General features: G+C 41.7%; 2 protein-coding genes across 2 annotated transcripts; one reads left to right on the plus strand and one right to left on the minus strand.

Annotated features, from left to right (window-relative positions):
• The first annotated feature begins 1,132 nt into the window (after positions 1-1,132).
• LOC133925944 (DEAD-box ATP-dependent RNA helicase 52A-like) lies at positions 1,133-6,559 on the plus strand. The gene is made up of 6 exons (XM_062371684.1): positions 1,133-1,727; positions 3,672-3,755; positions 4,130-4,372; positions 4,684-4,851; positions 4,939-5,052; positions 5,633-6,559. The coding sequence occupies exons 1-6, from the start codon at positions 1,188-1,190 to the stop codon at positions 6,203-6,205; spliced, it is 1,722 nt and encodes a 573-aa protein (XP_062227668.1). The 5' UTR covers positions 1,133-1,187; the 3' UTR covers positions 6,206-6,559.
• A 6,852-nt stretch (positions 6,560-13,411) lies between these two features.
• On the minus strand, positions 13,412-16,155 carry LOC133926979 (putative receptor protein kinase ZmPK1). Its single transcript, XM_062373179.1, has one exon. It carries the CDS (start codon positions 16,053-16,055, stop codon positions 13,641-13,643), a length of 2,415 nt encoding a protein of 804 aa, XP_062229163.1. The 5' UTR covers positions 16,056-16,155; the 3' UTR covers positions 13,412-13,640.
• Between the last annotated feature and the right edge of the window lie 5,046 nt (positions 16,156-21,201).

Below are 21,201 nucleotides of genomic sequence, written 5' to 3' on the forward strand. Positions count from 1 at the left end.
AAGTGCTCAGAGAAACTTCATCCTGATTCCAAATAAAAAATCTTAGCGTGATAGCACTTGGTAAAACCCCATTCTCCTTGGTTGCCAAGGAAAAAAAAAAGTTCCGCTGAGATCTGCTTGGATTGCAGGAATTTTATAGGAATTTTAGAGGATTTTAATCTTTAGGAATTTTTCCGATAAAGATCTTTAGAACAAATGAATAGACTTGTCAAAATTTTATAAAAATCCTATAAAATGGTTTCTTTCATAGAAATTTTGGAAGAATTGTAACATGAGGTCTAACCTTATAGAATTTTTTTTATCTATCTCTTTCATCTAATTTATGTATTTTTCCCGCGCTCTATTCAAATGATTATTTCTATAGTTTTCTTGTATTTTTCATTTCGTAGGATTCAAATACTAGAGTATTCCAATTATATATTTTTCCTGTTCCTTTGTTCTAAAATTGGGTAGTAGTGCAGCACAGTACCACCCCGTTGGCACGTGCCGCTCCATGCCGTACTTGCCGCATATCCGCCTTTGACGAGTAGAGGGCCGCAGGTAAGCATAGACGTTGCGCTCCAGGTGTCAGAAAAGCAGAGGCGGGCTCCACATCAACGCCCCGCGCGGGAAGCCCGAGCGCCGCGTCCACCGGAACCCCGTACACCGCCCCTGCGTCGCAGTCGCGCACCTTCGATCCCCATCCAACGGCCGAAAAAGCACACAACGCCATACACCGCGTGCATTCGCCGGCTTCAACTGCTTCTGAACAGTCGAATCCCAGCCACCCATCTGCCCACAGCCCGTGATCCAACAGTTTGCGTCTATGAAGGGCTCCTAGACCGGGCGCAGCGATCCCTCCAGCTACTCTCCCGCACACGCTTCCCACGAGACGAGGCTAGTCGACGTAACTGCTCTCTAATACTGTATTATCACTGACACGTGAACCACACGTCCGAGTCCACATGTCAGTGACCACATCCTCTAAACCCACGCGTCAGTGACGACGTTCTCTAACGTTCACGTCAGATAACCATTTCCGAGAACAGCACCACTCTCTTTTCACACACACACACGAACCCACATACAAATACGCACACCGACCTCTCCGCCTTCCGCTTGATCTCCTCCCCTCCCCTCCTCCTCCCAAAAGCGGAGTGGGGTTTTGTGGTGGTGGTGGTGGTGGTGGTAGCAGAAGACGTCACCAAATGGCGGCGTACGACCCGGCCGGCGGCGGGGGGTGGAGCAACGTCCCCAACTGCTCCCGCAAGGCGGCGCCGCCCGCCTCTGCTCAGCGCCGCGGCGGAGGCGACGACCGCGTGCCGGCGGTGGGCGAGGTCGCCGAGGGGGTGAAGGGGCTCGAGATCGGGGACGGGGAGAGGAGGCTGGACAAGTACGACATCCCGGTGGAGGTGAGCGGGGAGGGCGCGCCCGCGCCCGCGGACGGGTTCGAGGCGGCCGGGCTGGCGGGGGCCGTGCTCCGGAACGTGGCGCGGTGCGGGTACGAGAGCCCCACGCCCGTGCAGCGGTACGCGTTGCCGATCGTGGTGGCCGGGAGGGACCTCATGGCGTGCGCGCAGACCGGGTCCGGGAAGACGGCCGCGTTCTGCCTCCCCGTGGTGAGCGGTCTGGTGGCGGCGGCGGAGGCGGGAAGAAACGGAGACAGCCGACGGGACAGGGGGTCGTTTGATCGCACTGCGAGGCCGCGCGCGCTCGTCCTCGCGCCCACCAGAGAGCTTGCAGCGCAGGTAAAGGTTCCAGCTCTTGGCTTGCTCTCTTACAATGTCCGATGCCGTTTGTGTGGGGATCCGGTGCCGCGTGTTCCCTCGCTGTGTCGCTGCGCACACGAGCACGTTCGTGTGCAAGCGCCATGCCACCGCGCGACTCGTAGATCTTCATCGTGCGTGTGTTCCTGCCTGCCCGCGCACTCGAGCTGGAGTGTCGTAGATGTCGCAGTGGTGGGTTTTACACTTTTACCTTCGTTGTCGTGTTCCTGTTCTCGGTGTTGCGCTTATACGGGTGCCCCTTATGATGCGCGAGCTAGTTCCTTGTTCATGTCTGTCTGTGCTTCGTGCGCGTACTGTTTGGGCTCTCGAGCATGCTTGCCCATGTTACGTGCTGGTGTGCGACGACACGCCCAACGCGCTCGGTAGTGTGCGAGTTGGTGCCCCTCGCGAATAGGGGTTTGCATGGTCGCTCTCTGTTTGCTAGATATTTTGCTTCTGGTAGCCGCAGTGCTTGTTTGCCTCCCTTAATTGTTTATGGTAACTGTATTTATTGAATAATGATATTGCTATAACGTGTTTCTGGAAGAATTTTGTGATCCTTCCCTTTTTGGGGGATTTTAATTTGCCGCTTCTTGTGTTTGTGTTGCATAAGTATTTTCTGTGGATTTCATGGTGTTCTGTGTGCTTTTGCTGTCTTATGCAATGTGGGTTTGTTTTACAATTTTGCGTTCTTTCGCTTGTGCTGTGGAGTATTTTCCTTGATCATCTTATATTTTTAAAGCTGTTAGATTTGCAATTTCCTTTGCATCTTGCACAATGAGCTCATTTAGGAAATTGATCTCGGTGCGTTTTTTCCTTTATAGTTGCTGACTGTTGGGCAGATTGGGGTTAAATTGATTTGTGGAGGAGATTATATATCCTTTGAGAATTTCAAACGCTTCTTTGCCTCTGTCTTCATACTTTGTTTGTGATCAGGTAGCTGCCCCTGTCTCTTAGAGTTTTACTTGATGATATGAATCGGCAAACATGGATTAACATCTGATTTCAGTGGAAGACTAAGCTTTCATGTATGCATGCTTTGCTGCCGCCCTATGATATTGTAGCAAGATATCAGCTGTCTTGTTTTATTATCTATTGTAGCATGCTAGAAATATGTATTTTGCACAGTTAATACATGGTTGTATTAGTAGTTAAATTGCACAGGATTGGAGTTTCCTCTGTCTACAAGAAACTAGCTTCTAATTCCTCAGATGCATCAAAATTGATTTATGTAGTACATATGTTTCTGCTTCTTTTGTTAGTGCACACACCCTTTCATTTGAAATAGTTTTGAAACATAACAACATATTGTTTGCACTTCTCTGAACCAGTGGAATCAGTCGTCAGGATTTTATTGTATTTTCTGACTCTGATTTGAGGTATTATTGGCATTTCAACGTGCGGATCCAAATAAATGCCTTTGTAGTCACTATTCACACCAGTCAAGTTTTGTAATTCATGAAATGCTCCTGCGAAATGCTGAGTATGTCTCCAATTCCAAAATTGGTTTGTTGTTCCTTCAATCAGATCTTGTGTGCATTTGTTCTTGTTTCAGCTGGATCATTGGTGTGTGAGTTTAAACGTGAATGCATGCTCATGTTCCCTAGTTTAAGATTGTTTTCCATAACAGAGCTAATGTGCTTGTGGATTTCAACTTTTCAATGTCATGCTTGTTACTATACTAGTCCCATTGGTCATTTTTAATATAAATTTCTGTGAATGAGTAGCTCCATTATTATCTTGATATTTGGATCCGATTATGTGCTAGTTGGTCTTTCATTTGACATGTATGTTTGCCTTACCTATTGTATTGCTTTTTTATGACATTCCTTTTTTCAAGGGCATGAGGAGGTGAAGGAGTCTTGCTTGATTCATGTTTATTATTACCTGTGGTGAGACTTAGTTGTTTGTGGTTTCATATTTTAGATTAGTGAGGAGGCCAAGAAGTTTTCTTTCCAAACTGGACTCAGAGTTGTGGTGGCCTATGGTGGAACACCAATGCATAAGCAGGTGATTACTGCTTTCACGCTTGCTTTCTTTTTTCCCTCACAACCTTGTTTCATTTTCCATTTTTGCAGGCTAGTTTATCTGTCATGTGGCTCAGATTTTCAGAAGTGATTTTAAATGTTGGGGTAGAACAGAGTTCTGGAAAATTTAGCTTCCAATATCTTACAGAAGTCATTTTACCTGGAAATTCTTGGTGCCTTCCAATATCTTACAGAAGTCATTTTACCTGGAAATTCTTGGTGCAGTACTCAACACTTAGGATATAAGGCATTTGTGGCTAGAAAAGCGCAGTATAGCTTTCGTAAATGTTTATGTTGTTTGTCTTAAGTTTTTGCAATATTATCTGACCTATGTTTTTTCGTGCTTGCTGTTTTTAGCTGCGTGATTTAGAGAGGGGTGTTGATATTCTTGTTGCTACCCCTGGACGCCTTGTGGACATGGTTGAAAGATCAAGGATCTCTCTTGAGGCAATTAAGTATCTGGTAATGGATGAGGCTGACAGAATGCTGGATATGGGGTTTGAGCCTCAGATAAGGAAGATAGTTGATATGATGAATATGCCAAAAAAGTCTGTGAGACAAACTATGCTCTTCAGTGCAACCTTCCCACCAGAAATACAGGTAAAGAAAGCTGTATACTTACTATCTGTTTCTCATGTAAAGTAGCATGAACAATGTAACAACAGGATATTTTTCATGTTTCTACTATAACATGCAAACTTAGAACTTCCTATGGCATACCTTGTCATAACAATACTGGCAAGTGGATAGCACTTTATTTTTAACGGAAATGGATAGTACTTAGAATTTGTCCTGCACAAAGAACGTTATTCCTATGTTGTGATATTTTCTACATCTATTTGTTGTCTGTTAAATTGATATACATTTTACTATTATCCAACCTTTTTTTTTTTACTTTGATGCTTTTTTAGAGACTTGCTTCTGATTTCTTGGCAAATTACATATTTATCACTGTCGGAAGGGTTGGGTCAAGCACTGACCTGATTGAGCAGAAAATTGAGTTTGTCAATGACGGTGAGAAAAGAGACTTCCTGTTAGATCTTTTACACAAGCAATTTGTTGGTGTGGCTAACAGCAAGGTATACACTAGTTGTTGCTATCTTGGATTTAAATTGGATTGGTTTGCCATTCTTCTCATGTTAGCTTGCATGCTTGTCTTGCTGCAGCAACCTCTGACGTTGGTCTTTGTGGAGACAAAGCGGGAAGCTGACTCATTGAGGTATTGGCTATACTCAAAAGGTTTCCCTGCGACAGCGATCCATGGTGACCGAACGCAGCAGGTGAATACATTTGTCACAACTTTTTAGTAATTGTCTTACTGGTTCTTCAGTACGAATTTAACACTACATAAACCAAGAAATGTGTACACAATTTTAGTCTGAAATATCTGCAATGCTGGTTTTCTACCTCTTGTGGCCTCACTGACGCAGTTTCTGCTCGACCATCTGTTTTCAGTTTCAGTGATCGCATGCTTCAAACAGTATATCTGTTTCATGAACACGATGGATTCTTTTTCCCTGACAATTTCCTTACCTAGCTTCTTGCATGCATTTATATTAGCTTAGTGTTCATCTTTTGCCAGTAACTCTAGATCTACCTCTCTTCAATTCATCAATTGCCTTGTTAAATGATTAGTAGTGTTTTGTATTTGTCTTAACAATGTCGATTTTACTTGGCATGCCCTTCTTTGATCTCAATTTGTCCATGTTTCAAATGTTCTTTATTACCATGGTATAGTAGGGTACATGACACTTGGTACTTTCATAACAGCTGTTTAATCTGTTGCTACCAGTAAATGTTTTCGGCTTTGTTTTTGTTATTTTGCTATAGATTCATTTCTTTGTTCATCCCATTTTGAAGGAGAGGGAGAACGCCCTGAGATCCTTCAAGAGTGGTGCTACTCCTATCATGGTCGCCACTGATGTAGCTTCAAGGGGACTGGACGTCCCGAACGTGGCTCATGTGATCAACTACGATCTCCCTAAGAGCATCGAGGATTACGTCCACAGGATCGGAAGAACCGGGAGAGCTGGAAAGGCCGGGATCGCCACCGCCTTCTTCACCGGCTCTAACCACCCCCTGGCGAAGGGCCTGCTGGAGTTGCTGACCGAGGCGAAGTGGGCTGTGCCCAAATGGCTCGTGGAGTATGCGGGCAGGCCAGGCTACAGAGGATCAAGCTACGGCGGAAGAGGCCGAAGGTCTGGTGGTGGCGGTGGGTATGGAGGCAGAGACTATCGCCGCAGCAGTGACTACTCTGATGGTGGTGGTGGTGGTGGTGTCTACTCTGGTGGCGGTGGCGACTATTCTGGAGGTGGTGGAGGCTCCTCCGGTGACGGCGGCGGCGGCAGCTCCTTCCGAGCAGAAGCTCCTCCGCGGTACTACCCGTCGTACGCCATGGGCACCGCGGACATCATCGCCTCTGGCTGGGACTAGCCAGCGCGCGCACGTACCCTCAGTGCACATACAGTGTAGAACTATAATATATAGCCCTGCGTATGCTAGATACGTAGGAGCGCCTGAATTAGCTCTCGGTCTTCGCTGGTCCTTTTGCCTTGCCGGTCCTCGTGTTTGGTGGTTAAACTCGAAGGCTATATGCATTATTACTTTTAGTTCCTGATGCTGTTGGATATCGTCTCATGGATGTGCTGACGGGCAGATCCTGAGTCCTTGCTCGCGTGTGGTTTGCCTTAAGAACAAAGATGATATATCTGTCCGTTGGGAATAGATGTCTATCTGACGGACAGGCATATATTCACATTGTATATATTCATCAACATCAATGAAAGAATAACCTATTTTGAGTCTCTACTCTTGATTGTCTTTACAATTCGCACTCAACACGTTATCACGCAATCATTAACATTACGTGCAAACTGCCACATCGTGGCAAATGTCTCATGCCATGCTGGCGCAGTGCATATGTAAGCACTATTGAGAATTGATTGCAATGTAAAATAGATAATGAATAAATAGATTCAACCGTTATTATTCTTATTGATAAATATACATATTTATATATGATAAATAGTTATATCTGTTTGGGAGGCATCCCTCCTAAATGGGTATCTATTGCTGAAAGGACATGAATAACTACAGGCATGGATCACAATGGTTCGTAATACCCCTTTGATCAATGTTGTTATATGTATATATCATTCTGAGAACTCCTCTAAAAATTCTGTAGAAAAAATATGAGGAAAGTAAAGTGATATGTTGTTAAAACTCCTTTAAAATTCAGTGAAAAAATAAAGAGAAATGATACAACATATATTGATTATTGTCTCTTTGTTTACTCATATGAGAAAAACCTTTTAAAAAAGAAAAACCCATAATCGAGTTTAGAGAACAATAAATATGTCTTGTATGCCTCTTTTAAAAATCCCGGTAGGGAAAATAAGAGATATGACATAAGATCTTGTATATATATTGTCTTATTAAAAAAAATTATACGAAATTTTGTAAGTAAAACTCATAAATGGAAAATAGTACAATATGATGTATGAACAAGTTAAAATTTTAGGAGAAGATTCCTCCTAAACATTGCAAATCTTGAAGTCATCGTATACCAATACATGAACATAATTGGAATGTCGAAGTTGGTAAGGACTTTGTGAATAAATCTGTGAGGTTATCACATGATTCAATTTGCAAGATGTTTATCTCCCCACATTATTGTAAGACATGAGGATAAAATAATTTAGGGACAATATGCTTATTGATATTATTGAGAATCGATAGGATTGCAATATAATAGTAGAGAAAACAACAATTCAAACTATATCTTTATTGATCTTTCATTTGATATATATATATATATATATATATATATGTATATATACACATATATATATATACACACACACACATACACACACACAAGTGAGAAAGTGTTCATTTGGGAGGGATGCCTCCCGAACGGATGCCTGTTCATTCAAAGGGTATGGCAACCACCGGTGGTTGCCGGCAGAGATCAAATGATTTCTAACACTCTTCCTTGATCGATGCCGGTTCATGTGTATACATATTATCTTAGAAATCTCCTTCAAAAATTCTATGGAAAAAATATGAGGAGAATAATAGTGATATGCTGTTAAAACTCCTTTAAAACCTAGTGGAAAAATAAGAAGAAAATGATACAGAATATAATTATTATTGTCTCTTTGTTAACACATATGAGAAACCATTGTAAAAAGAAAAAACTCATAAGCGAGTTTAGAGAACAATAGATATGTCTTGTATACCTCCTTTAAAAACTCCGGTGGAAAAAATAGGAGATATGATATGTGATCTTGTGTAGATATTATCTCATTAAAAACCTTTTATGAGAAACTTTGTCAGTAAAACTCATAAGGGAAAATAGTACAATATGATATATGAACATGTTAAATTCAGAAAGAGACTCTCATGATCATTGCAAATCTTGAAGTCGTCGCATACCAATACCATGAACATATTCTTGGAATGTCAAAGTTGGTAAGGATTTTGTAAATAAATCTACGACGTTATCACAAGGTTTAATTTGCAAGATATTTATTTCCCCAATTTGTTGTAACTCATGAGGATAAAACAATTTAGGAGCAACATGCTTAGTGATATTGCTCTTTATATAACTTGTTTGTATCTGAGCAACACAAGTAGTATTATCTTCGTAGATAATAGTAGGTGATTCAATGGAACTAATACCATATAATTTTTTATGTGGTTGACCATTCTGCGAAGCCATACACATTATGTGATGTTTCAGAATGATATGTGAAAATACCCTTTGGAATATGTTTTGATTACTCCTATGAGGAGGCTATATCACCATAAAATCAATATGTGATCCCTCTATAGTTATATATTGATTTTTCTAATAGAAAAATCTAGATCTTTGGTGCCATAAAGATATATGAGGATATCCTCTTTGACTCCCACCTAATGATGTTATTAGAGCTACGCTATTTGTGCTAGCAAGTTACCTGCAAATGCAATATTAGTCCTATTGCGATTTGCAAGATACATAAGCGTTTTGATGACATTAGATATAGAACTTTAGGTTCAATATCTTTTCATCGTCAACCCAAGGTATGAATAGATCTTAATTCATATATAGAGATTGAATGACCATAAGTGTTTGATGGATATAATTGTTTAATACCATTTGAATATTGGTGGATTGATGGATATGCTTAAGTTATAGACTTAAGCGAAATTTAGTTTTTAATCAAATCATTCATCTCAAATTCCGTCTTAAGAAGATTACATACTTTGTCGTGTGTAGTTTGGAGATGATACAAAATCCAATTGAGATTTCATTATAAACACACATATGCAATCGTCGTATTTGGAGTAACCATTATACACACACACACACACACACACACACACATATAGTTGCGATTTGTATTTAGATTCAGAATACGAAGTCCATTAAGGACTTATATGTCCAAATCTACCCAATTCATTTGATCTGTCAATGATATTGAATACGAGAATGTAATTTTCACACATACCATGGGGTATATAGTATCGTAATTGATGCCGGGTCTTTGCGTGAACCCTTGTGCTACAAGCCTCGCTATTTCACCACCTTATGGAATAAAAATCTATTTTGCTTCCGTAGGGATAACATTTGGAGGTGTAGGTATTAATTTTACGAATACCTCTCTCTTTGTGAGCGAGGCTATCTCTGCTTGGATTGCATCCTTCCATAGAGTCCAGTCTGAGCATTTTGCACACTCTATCATGGTCTTGGGATCTGGATCATTTTGGAGGTTGTTTGCAATCGTAGTGGAGAAGTCGTCGACAATTGTAGTCTTTGATATTGATTGATTCTATGAAATCAATATAGTTTATGAAAATATTATCCTGTTTAACTCCGTGTATTTTCCAAAATAATGGACTTATGGTGTTCTAATGACCCAACGCATGAATTTGTTTACACATTTGTGCTAGGTGTTTGGATGATGAACATCCATAAGCATTTGGATAGTGAATATCCATAAGGTGTCTATCAACTTGATGTTGATTTACATTTATTGTCTTGGAGGGTGCTCTCCCCCTGTTTCCGAGAATACTTGCAAGAAGTTATGTCCCTTATGACCACAATTCTCCCCCTCTTATTTTGATTTGGGAGTTGAGTGGTTTTGTTACTCTTTCTGGCATATTAATAGCGGGAATCGGATTTGATGAAACCTTTATGACGAGTAAACGCATATAGCAGATTATTTATAATATGACGCAAATACATGATGTTCTGAATAAGGATTCAGATCTCTGGTACGTGGATATGAGGACTTGATGAGCCCATGGCTCCTTCGGATACGGTCAATACCACAAATAATCATTAAATCATACAAGGTTCAATTACAAGAGCATATGCATGATAATTAGACCACCAGGTAAACTCGTTTATCACTGTTCATGCTTTTTTAGATGGATTACTATTAAATTCTTGTAATGTTTTATTACTTAGGAACATAGGAGAAGCACCAACCTTACTCGAATGTCACTCCTCGAAGACCAAGTCTATTCAGACTCAATGAGCTCTAGTCATGGTCGCGGTCGTGGTCAAAGTCGTGGTCGAGTATCAAGACAACTCATTAGTAAAACAGGCATAACTCTCTCATACAAAATTCGTTTTAGGCGACCTTAGATATTTTGGAAAGCTTACGATGAGCACTTTCCAATAGATATGAGCTCGACTAAATATTCTTTTGGAAAGCGTAGCCATGAAGCCACCATCGGTCGAGAGCCATGCAGGCTGGGCACCATCATCCCGTGCACCACCGTTTGGGCTGGCCACACAAGGAGATGGTGTCTTGCGTCGCCGTTGTTGTGGGTCTCGGAGGAGGCAGTGTGGGGCAGCCCATTTGAGGAGTGCACAATGATGCTTGTAGTGAAGGCGTTGGTGTGGTCGTGGAGGACCACACCCTGGTCAGTGAGGACCAGACAGAGAAAGAATGATACGCCATTCTTCTGCAGCGCCATGATCAAGGTATGAACATCTGCGATCAGAAGATGCCTTGGTGCTTACCATGTGTCAAGGCCTTATAGCCTATGTTCTTGATTGCTTCTGGCCTATTAGTGGTTGTCCTCGTGCGCATCCATCTATACAGAGGCCTTCGTGCCTCTGTATTGATGTTGTTTCATTGATGGAGAATAGCGTGCATCGTGTGCTCCATGGCCGTGAAGACAAAAGTGTGTATCGACGAGTTTCCTATGGTGTTCATTGTGCTCTCGTCGGTGGTAGATTGGCCGATTAGCACAAAGAGCAATCGTGACTGATAACGTATTGAGAATTGATTGCAATGTAAAGTAGACAATGAGCAAACAGATTCATCAATTATTATTTTCATTGATAGATGTACATATTTATATATGATGAATAGCCATATCCGTTCGGAAGAGATACCTTCCTAACTGTGTCTATTGCTGAAAAGACATAAATAACAACCTGCATTGATCATAATGGTTCGTAATAAGCACCATCCGTTCCTTTTCCCTGGACCATCTTCATGATCCCCGTCTCTCATCCGCGAAAATAGAAAATTGAATGGAAACATAGCTAAACATGAGAAACAAAGAGCTATGTAGCAGGCTAAAAGCTGTAGCAAAGTTGTCCAATACAAAAATAATAATATATAAGACGAAGCCAACATCATTCAAAAAGAAAAATCAAACAACAATATTTAAAATAAGTGCATTGCATGTTGTCCAAAAGACGTGAAGCCACGGAGAAGCAATGCCCGCAGCGTTAACGTGGCGTTGCACGCGCGTAACTCGCATGGATAACTCTACTTGCAAGTACCCTCTGATTTTAAATACTTACTTTCGATTAAGATCCGATCAAATTTTTAAAATTTGAATCGTCAATAACTTTTAAAATATAGTTATAATATTTAAAAAAGATAATATTATGAAAGTATTTTTTAAAAATAAATCTATATGTATAATTTTTATGCTTACACAATAAATATTTATAAACTATTGATGATAAAAATTTTAAAAATTTAATCGAATCTTGATTAAAGCAGAAGTATTTAAAACCGAAGGGATATCAGATGACGTGAACGCCGAGATAAGCATGGCCTTAGGCTATCTCCAGCAGCTACCTTAAATTTTCATCCTCTAAACCACTATTACAGCATCTCCTATCACTATTATAGCATCCTTTATTTTTTCATCTCCAGTAGCTACCCTATTTTCTACCTTCTACTCATCTTTTTCTCTCTCCGGACATTGTTTTCTCCCTTCGGGTCCGCTGGCAGCCTCTTTTTAGCACTGTTGCTACAGTAGTTCCGCAAAGTTGCTGGAGCTGCTACAGTACGCCGCAAATCACTGTAGCAGCCGGATTTCAAAAATGCCGATTCTACTGGAGATGGCCTTACGTCGGATTGCGGTAGCAATTCCACTGCCTCGTCGTGCCCAGCTCAGCCCTCCCGGCCCAACAACTACCGCAATCCGCTAGGCCCACCTCCACGCCTCGTCCAACGGTCCGACGCCGGCTAGTCGCACGGACGCCACAGCTCCGCTCGGCACCGCGCGCTCCAGTTCCCCTTCCCACCGCCACCATGGAACGCGCCGGCGCTCGTCGGCCGGATGGAAACGAGACGGCACCCACGGCCGGGGCGCGAGCGCGACGGTCACCCAGAGCCCGGATCCCATGGGCCGGCCGAAGCTGGGCTTCCGCTCCTTACCCACTCGCAGGTACGATTCCAGGAGAGGCTAGCTTCGTTTCCTTCCTCTGCTTGAACTGAATCCCCGTGTTTCGTCGAGGAAAACCAGAACGCTCACTGGACCGACGACTGTTCATTTGGTTGCCAATCATTCTGGGGCGCCACGGACGGAGAAATCGAGTAGCTGGCCGAGCTGTTAGTTAATTTCATGCTATTTTCTGTTGCTGGATGAATCGACAAAGGTGGGAATCCCTCTTGAAATCAACTGATCCCCAAACCAAAACAGTATTACCGGATCAAGCGTAGGCTGGCACACACCAGAGTGGGCACCTGCTCAGGGTCTGAGGTGAAGAGGGGGTGGGAGGAGGAACCAGTGAATAGGCTGCGATTACATTTGTTTTTAGAACTAGGCAAGGGGTATAGCCTGTGATTACACTAGACAAAATAACCAGGCCTGTTGCCAAATCATTGAGCTCCACTCCGCGCTCAATGGTCATGCACCAGTCACATTAGAAGGTGTTCTTGGAGAAGTCATGTTATCAGTTTCTCATGTCGATAGCTTCCTCCCCCTCCCCAGGGGTGCTCATGGAATCAGCTAGTCAGATTCTGATTTCTGCCTGGCAACAAATTACCACTACATCCTCTCCCTAGTCACAATGGATACAAGAGTTCGTACGCATCTGGGACTTTTGGGTCGACAAGCACAATGCCTAACTTGGTGAATCTTTGATCCTGTTGGTCAGAAATGAGAATAAGATGCTTGGAGTCTTGATGTCTGCACAAATCAATCGTATTATGCCAATCTTCAGTCATTTTTTGTTAAACCTAGCATCATAGTATGTGGTTTTTCCACAAACCAAACAACTCATTGAGTCATCTTAAGATCATAAGGTTCATACCCTGGCATCAAGTATTCAAGTATAATAATATCTACTTGTAATGCAAGCATACCATGAACATACTGTGTGTTCGCCAATACTGAAGTATGAAGCTTCCACATTTCATTGCAGCTTATTACAACAGATGATAGCATAGCTTTTGGATAAATATTAGGATTTTAAGACTACATCGTAATCTGGCATATCCTAGTTAAATATGAAACGGGAAAAAGAACATAGGAGGAAAAGAAGTGATTTTATTGGCCAATGGTGTAGATATCTTCTATGGGCCCAAAATGAAGCATACACACCACATATTCATCAACTCTCTTAGTTGAGAGAATACTGCTGTATTATGCTACCGGCTTCATCAACTGAAAGAAGCATCTGCACCACATTCTCCATGGTGGGCCTTATGCTTCTGTCTTCTTGTACACATGAAACAGCCAACTTGATCATTGTTCTTGCCTGCGAGCCGTTAAAGTGGCCATTCAATCTGGGATCAATGAAGCCAGCGATCCATGACTGTTCACTGCCCTGTATCTTTGCATTATCTTCAAGCATCCTAACAATCCTTCTAATAGCCATTTCGACTGCCTCATCTGCATTTGCTACCCATTCTGAAACACGAGCTCCCTTGAGCAATTCTAGAAGCACCACTCCAAAGCTGTAGACATCAACTTTTGCTGTTATTGGAAGGCTAGAAACCCACTCAGGAGCTATGTAACCTCTAGTACCACATATCCGCGATGTACTTTTATTGGACCCGCCTCTGTTCAGGAGTTTTGCAAGGCCAAAGTCAGTGATCTTTGGCTCCAAGTTCTTATCCAACAGTATGTTCTCTGGCTTCACATCGCAGTGGATGACCCACTCTAAGCACTCGTGGTGAAGATACGCCAATCCTTTCGCCACCCCTAGAGCAATTTTAAATCTCTGCTTCCATTCAAGCAAGATGGGGGAACCGTCCGTACAAAATAGGATTTTATCCAATGAGCCGTTCTCCACAAATTCCGAGACCAGCATCCTGTGTGGACCGTCGGAACAGAATCCCCAAATCCTCACTAGATTCATATGGTAAATCCTGCGAATGACGCTTAGTTCATGCTGGAATTCTGCTTCACCTTGGTGTATGTCTGCCAGCTTTTTCACAGCTACTTCTCTCTTGTCTTCCAATACCCCTTTATATACAACACCAGATGCACCCTTACCAAGCTCATCCCTAAACTTTCTAGTAGCTCTCTGCAGCTCCCTATAAGTATACCTGCGGAAATGGTTGGTTATCATTTCATACCCAACCTCAGCTGGCAATACTCCTCTTAGTTGCTTACCCTCCCTTCTCAAAATAAACCACCATCCTACCACAGCAATTGTGACCTGCACTAGAAAAATTGCTGATAAGAACCCATATGCATACCAGTATTTTGGTCCACTGTGGCTTCTCTCAGTCGTATCCAAGAATTGTGTAGTCACATTTTTGCTTACTGCACCACATTCAGAACCATATTCAGGACCAAAAGGTTGTGAGTGGGGAATAGAGGATTGTAGGACTCTCACAGCCTCGGGCAGCTTGAGATAGATAGATCCCGGTAAAGCTGGGTGGGTTACACCACCAACAATGGCAGACTTTATGTAGCAGTCACCGTGTCCTTGCATGTATGAGAACCCCATGCAACTGCAGGCACTCGTGCATATGTTCTTGCAAGTATGGAGAGAAACAAAGTTCTGAACATCTTGATCATGCCCTAAGAAATCAGTATTCGGTAGCTTGACAAATCCCATCTTCTGCTTCCCATCACAACTAATTCGGTGCTTCGGCTTGCAGCCTTTTCTCCCATCGCTTGGGTCAATGGCCTCATAGCCAGGTGCACATGTACAAGCAGGCGCAGGTGTATACACACATATTCCATTCATGCCACACAAGCCACGCACATAGCAGAGCTGAGGGTATGCCATCCATGTGATCAGCCATGTTCCATTCTTTTGCATACTGTACAGCCTGAGGTTGCCATCATAATCTAGTGTTAGTCTCCTCATGATCCCAGGACCCGAATCAGCAGCTGAAAAGCTCAGATTGTCACTTCCAAGGAAATGCCCCGAGCTATCAAGAACTCCTATTGTGGTGCTATTAAACGAGTTTCTTTGTTTTGCCCGGATATTGATATCTGGATTGGGCCAATAGATGAAAGAGATATTCTTCTCATCGTCAAACAGTGTAAGTAAATGTTGATCATCAAAATGGAAGCTGTAGTGGTCAGGAACTACCAGCTTTGTAGCCGCAGTGATGTTCTGGTTGGGCAGCAAGGTATCTGTAGGAGAATCAAAGCTTTGCCACAGAATGACATCACCTTTGCCCTTCACGACGAGGTTCCCCGTGTCCAACAGCTGAGCTCGGTCGGCATCTGAAGAGCTCACGTTGTTGGTCCATACGGTCTGGCCATTGTAATCTTTCACAACCATGATCCCATGGATGTCTAACTCGACTCTGGATCCCCAGGTGTACACAGGGTGGAGATGGTTCGCGCTCCAGACTACGGTCTTTGGAGCCGAGTTGGAGAACCATATGGAGAAGATGGCTGCGTTGGATGAGATGTCGAAGCCACAGGTGAAAGTGCCATCTGGAGATCGGAGCACGTCGGAGCTGCTCTCTACGGAGAGCGAGGAGCCCGGCGTGAGGGAATTGCGGGCCGAGATGAGCGCAAGCAGGTGAATCAAGGTGAGGAACAGAGAGGTGCTATGTGCGTCCATAGTTCTTGCAGTATTTGAGCAGTGGAGCTGGCCTGCGGAATGACCAGGAGCACGCTGTTATAGGATCCTACTACCAATACACTGTGAACGGGAAATAGACTTCTCTGGTAGACGTAGTACCATGGCGTGGTACATTGTTCATCTCATAGAATTTTCTCCTTTCGGGTGCTGTGCTCTCACTTTTCAAGTGATGGATGCTCCTTGAGCTTTCTGAAGCGGCGCTGGATTTATTATAGAGTTAATTGAACAAAACACTAGGTTTTAGTTGCACTAAAACTTACTACATCTGTTCTTAATGGATATCGTGTTAAAATTTTGATTTTATTTTTAAATAGATGTCATTTTGAGTTTTTAAGATGGTGTTTTACTATAGTGCTCATATTAAAGGTTATTAGAAAGTTAAGTAGTGGATTGATGACTTATGTGATATTGATTGAATGTTGGTGAAATCGAGAGAGATAAATATATCATACATGAAAGAATTTATTGTAATCTTATTCTATGTGTCGAAGGTTAAAACGATATATATAAAAGAATAGAGATAATAGTGTTTTGTGTAATTCACCTTTTATTTTATGAACCAGTAAACCTTCATGAAAGTTGTTTTTGTCCTGTACTTCCGGAAAAGAATCTCGGTAGGCCTTGCAAAATGGGCCTCATGTTTGCACAATTGCACAAGATGAATTGACATTTTTCAGCTTGCTTAAATCTTAGAAGAAAAGAAGTAAAAATAAAATAAAAACACGGGTTTACATCCAACTGTGAATCGACAGCAAAGTTATCTTGAAGCTGACCATGACCATCCTTTTCAAAAAGTAAAGGTACCCGCTGATCTTTCAAGAGGATTGATGAGTTGACTGCACAAGTCGTATATTTCACAGATTGATCGTTCAGTTATCAATCAGCATGAGCTGGTGATTGTCTGAAGCCAGAAGCTTAAATGCCAACAGCAACCGGCAACAACGTGTTCTACCCTGATGTTACAGGTAGCAGCGTTTCTACTCGTGTACAGCTGTCAGAATGCGATGTTAGAACCAAGTGGGTGACCTCGTTGAATTCACACGATTGTAAGAACTATCAGGCTCAAGTGCCGAAACTAAACATTGCAATAAGTAAGTGCGAAATTTAAATGATATAAAAAGAATAAACTTGGTATGATGATTTTTTCATATAATATCATTAAGTTGTCTCTCATCACTAAGTTGAGGTTGCCTCTCATCATTAAAGTTCTCAATCAGATAACTTTAGGCTCTAGCCGTTAGAGCTCCCTACACTCTAGTGGGTCTCCTATTTGGCGCACTAGAATGTTCATTCACTACTCATAACGGGTTATCACATGTTAAACCCTATCACAGACGGATTTTATTTTCGTCTGTGCAAAGTGTCTATGTTTTTGCGCTTGTTACAGATGGGTATCACTCCGTCTTTAATATATGTGCACACAGACGAATCTGATTAACAACTACGTTTGTAATAAGGCTACACAACTATTAGTTTCACAAGTACCACAAACAAATTTACTGTAGGAAGTGTATCTATGTGTGTATTTTCACAGACATGTTTTTTTGCAGAACCGTTTGTGTCTCTTACATGGTTTCAATCAGGGATGGTAGAAATCGTCTGTGTTTGGCTTATGGTTTGAGATAGAGTTCGTAAGTAACCGTCTCTGTCATGTGACACAGATTGCGTTTCAGGTCAAATTTCATAGATATGTTACTTTAAGAATCGTCTGTGTGTAAATATTTCAGACGTGTTGGTGTAAAAACCGTCTGTGTGTCCCTAAACCGTCTGGCTTATGGTTTGAGACGGAGTTCGTAAGTAATTGTCTATATCATGTGACACAGACTATCTTTCAAGTAAAATTTCATAGACGTGTTACTTTAAGAACCATCTGTATGTGAATATTTCAAACGTATTGGTATAAAAACCGTCTATATGTCCCTAGACCCTCCCCTCCCTTGCATTATTTTTGCTCCCAGCCGGCCTTCTGGACATATTACAATCTCATAACATTATGAACCAGATATATATATATGCAATTAATATAACATACACATATGACAATCACAAAGCACAAAATTAAACAGAATTCATTATCAAAGTTACATAATATATAACACTCTTCCCTGCATGTACATAATTCATTAACAAATTATTTTCATAATGTAGCATACACATTAGATACCTCACCAATCTGAATGAAACTCCCCTTCTTGAGAAATTAAGAAAAGGGCGAGTCGTCCTCGGATTTTCGCAAGTGTTGCAGTTGGCACTATAATTGTTAGCAGTTTAAAAGTCTGTCAGTAGGGAAAGTATATAAGTAATGAGCATGTGTAGGTCAAGATTGATCTAAAAGTGATGATGTACGACATTTGGATCTTCATGGCTGCTCGTGTCAGTGATGCGTTGCATATGGTGGGCAACGTAGAAGCCACATGTGTTGCTCGGTGGTTGCTGGTAGCACCGGAAAGTATACTAATATATTTATGTAAAGTCAGTATGACACATAGTAACAATAAAAATATATTTAAAGATTTTACTATAGCGGGTATTTGAAGAAATGGTTCAATTTGGTTGCTCCTTTCGACTGTAGACCTCATTTGAGGCGGATGTATGCATTGAAAGCTCTATATGCATGCAAGAACAATATAAATTCTAGTGTTACAAGAAGAAAAGAACCTCAAATGAATTGAGTATAGTCTGAGAGAACTCACGTGTCGATAAGATTTTGTAGTGCAGCATAGTTACGTGGTTGTGCCTTTATGAAATTCATATACTACACCTTGTTGACATTAGGAATTATAACCACTAAAACACAATGACTATCCGGGTTATAGGGAAACATAAAATATTCCTTACCCTTGAAATATGATAATTGATATATAAGGTGTTTAGCGACCCCTGTCTTATCAGACCTAATGCTTTGTAGGTAGAGAAAACTAGGGTCAAGATATGCAATAGTTTATTTTGTCACCCTATTTTCTTGTATCATGTGCCTATATATACATAACAAATGAGTAATATGTAATATATATAGTAGTATGAGTCACTAAAAGGTGCGTTTGAAAGTCCTTATAATGTGAAGGCCCTCAAGAGTAACATGTCCAGTGCATCAAGGGTAAATAGGTCATAGAAATTATTGAAGCTAACAGGGAAGTAGCCTCTGTCGCTGTGGTAAAAATGGTTTTTAGCAAATTTGATGAAGTTTTTTGCCATTCTCCTCTTGCAATGGTCCATGTAATATTTATGGAGAATCATACATGTAAGACCTATCGATGTGAGTTCATTAGCGGAAAGGGTCGGTTCTTCATACTTGAATTTTGGGTTCATACTAGTGTCCATGATTGGCACACGAGGCTCTTTCTGGGCCACCTTTTTATGTTGAACATCATGCGGTTCTTCCTGGGCCACCTCTTGTTGTACAACAGGTTGAATGGCATCATGTTAGAGTTATGCATACATAACTAATCCTAGGGAAACAAATGCAAAAAAAATTCCTACAGTCTAAACCAAGATCTAAGATTATACAAATGATTTAAGTAGCCAACATTCAGTATCAAGTAACAAGCAATAACCAACACAGGAATATTTTCAACTAGCAAACCCTAGTGCCATAGTGGGGAGGAGGAGGAGGGGCCAAGCAATACCTAACGAGTGAAAAGAGGAATGGAGCGTTGCCTAAGGGGAGGAGGAGGAGGAGAAGCGCCGCAACAGTGCAGAGGATGATGACGAGGACGAGTGCCCGAGCACCATGCAGTGGAGAGGGGGAGGAGGAGGAGGTCCCGACCGCCATCAAAGTGGAGAGGACGAGGAAGGAGTGCCTGAGTGCCACCACAGTGGAGAGGACGAGGAAGGAGTGCCTGAGCGCCGCCACAGTGGAGAGGAGGAGTGCCCGAGCGGCACCGCCATGGAGAGGAGGAGAATGCGAAGCGCGAGCAAGATCTGTTTGAGTGAATGAACAATAGAATACACGTGTGGTTGGGTCAAAATACACAAAACAGATGGTTTTTCTTAATGTCCATCTGTGTCTTACTATATCACAAATGATGTTAATTGATGTCCGTCTGTGACCTGTCCCGTGCCCTGTGGACCCACACTACAAGTCACAAATGGATTCCTCTTAATGTCCGTCTATGCCTAAGGACACAGATTGTCAAGGAGAGCCAATACTCACAAACGGTATTTTCTTGATGTCCGTCTGTGCCTTATGAACACAGACGGTTTGTTGCTTGATGTACGTCTATGTCTTCTTACTATCATATGTGACTCCAGAATTGCCATATGTTGTCAGACATCATATAAATTTGAACACATACATCATATAAATTTGAACACAGGCATTTAAACACTGGAATTTCAACACAAACATTATAGAACTTAATTTCAACACAGATAGTACTTTAGCATTAACACATATTCACATCACTTCATCAATATATGGTTTGCAATTTACAAAATTGGTGTAATACCAGCAAAAGGGGGAGCTTCATCAAATTGATTGTACTCCTCATCGTTAATGATATTTTCAACTCCGACGATCCACCTTTTCCTATCGAGAACTATATGTCGGTTATTTTTGTGATGTATCATACACATAAAACACTTGGGTAACATATTTAGCAAGAACGAATGATTCTTCCTTATATCCGACACGTCGCAGGTCAATGGTAGTGATCACGTACTTGTCCACCTTCAAGACCTTTCGGCCCTAGATCCAACGGTGTCGAAACAAGGGTATCTTGAAAACTATATAGTCTAGCTCCCATATTTCCGTTATCTGCCTATAGTAAGTGCTCTTGTGCATATTGTTATCATAAGCATCTATGTGCAGACCACCGTTTTGATTTATATATTTCTCATCATGTTTTACTGTATAAAATGTGTACACATTAATGTCGTATCTTTGCCACATCACAATTGTAAACATCAATCCTTTTGCCAATTTCTTAAGTACCTGACTTATGCAAGAACTCGACTGAAATCTATCTTGTAACCAAGTGTTGAACCTTTTGTTATGCTCTCTAATTATTCATACATCGGTCCTTTTTAAATTGTCTCGAATGAGCAATGCATTGTGCTCCTCGATATATTTTTGACATTTCACCCATTTGTTGCAATACGAGGAAGTAAGTCTGAGCATAATACT

Source organism: Phragmites australis, chromosome 8, assembly GCF_958298935.1.
Source record: "Phragmites australis chromosome 8, lpPhrAust1.1, whole genome shotgun sequence".
Classification (NCBI taxonomy): Eukaryota; Viridiplantae; Streptophyta; class Magnoliopsida; order Poales; family Poaceae; genus Phragmites; species Phragmites australis.

Excerpts from the sequence above, each read along its gene's own strand:
- LOC133925944 (XM_062371684.1), top strand. The coding sequence starts at position 1,188 with ATGGCGGCGTACGACCCGGCCGGCGGCGGGGGGTGGAGCAACGTCCCC. Across the intron at positions 1,728-3,671 it reads CCAGAGAGCTTGCAGCGCAG|ATTAGTGAGGAGGCCAAGAA; the intron begins GTAAAGGTTCCA and ends TTCATATTTTAG. Across the intron at positions 4,852-4,938 it reads TTGGTGTGGCTAACAGCAAG|CAACCTCTGACGTTGGTCTT; the intron begins GTATACACTAGT and ends GTCTTGCTGCAG.
- LOC133926979 (XM_062373179.1), bottom strand. The coding sequence starts at position 16,055 with ATGGACGCACATAGCACCTCTCTGTTCCTCACCTTGATTCACCTGCTT.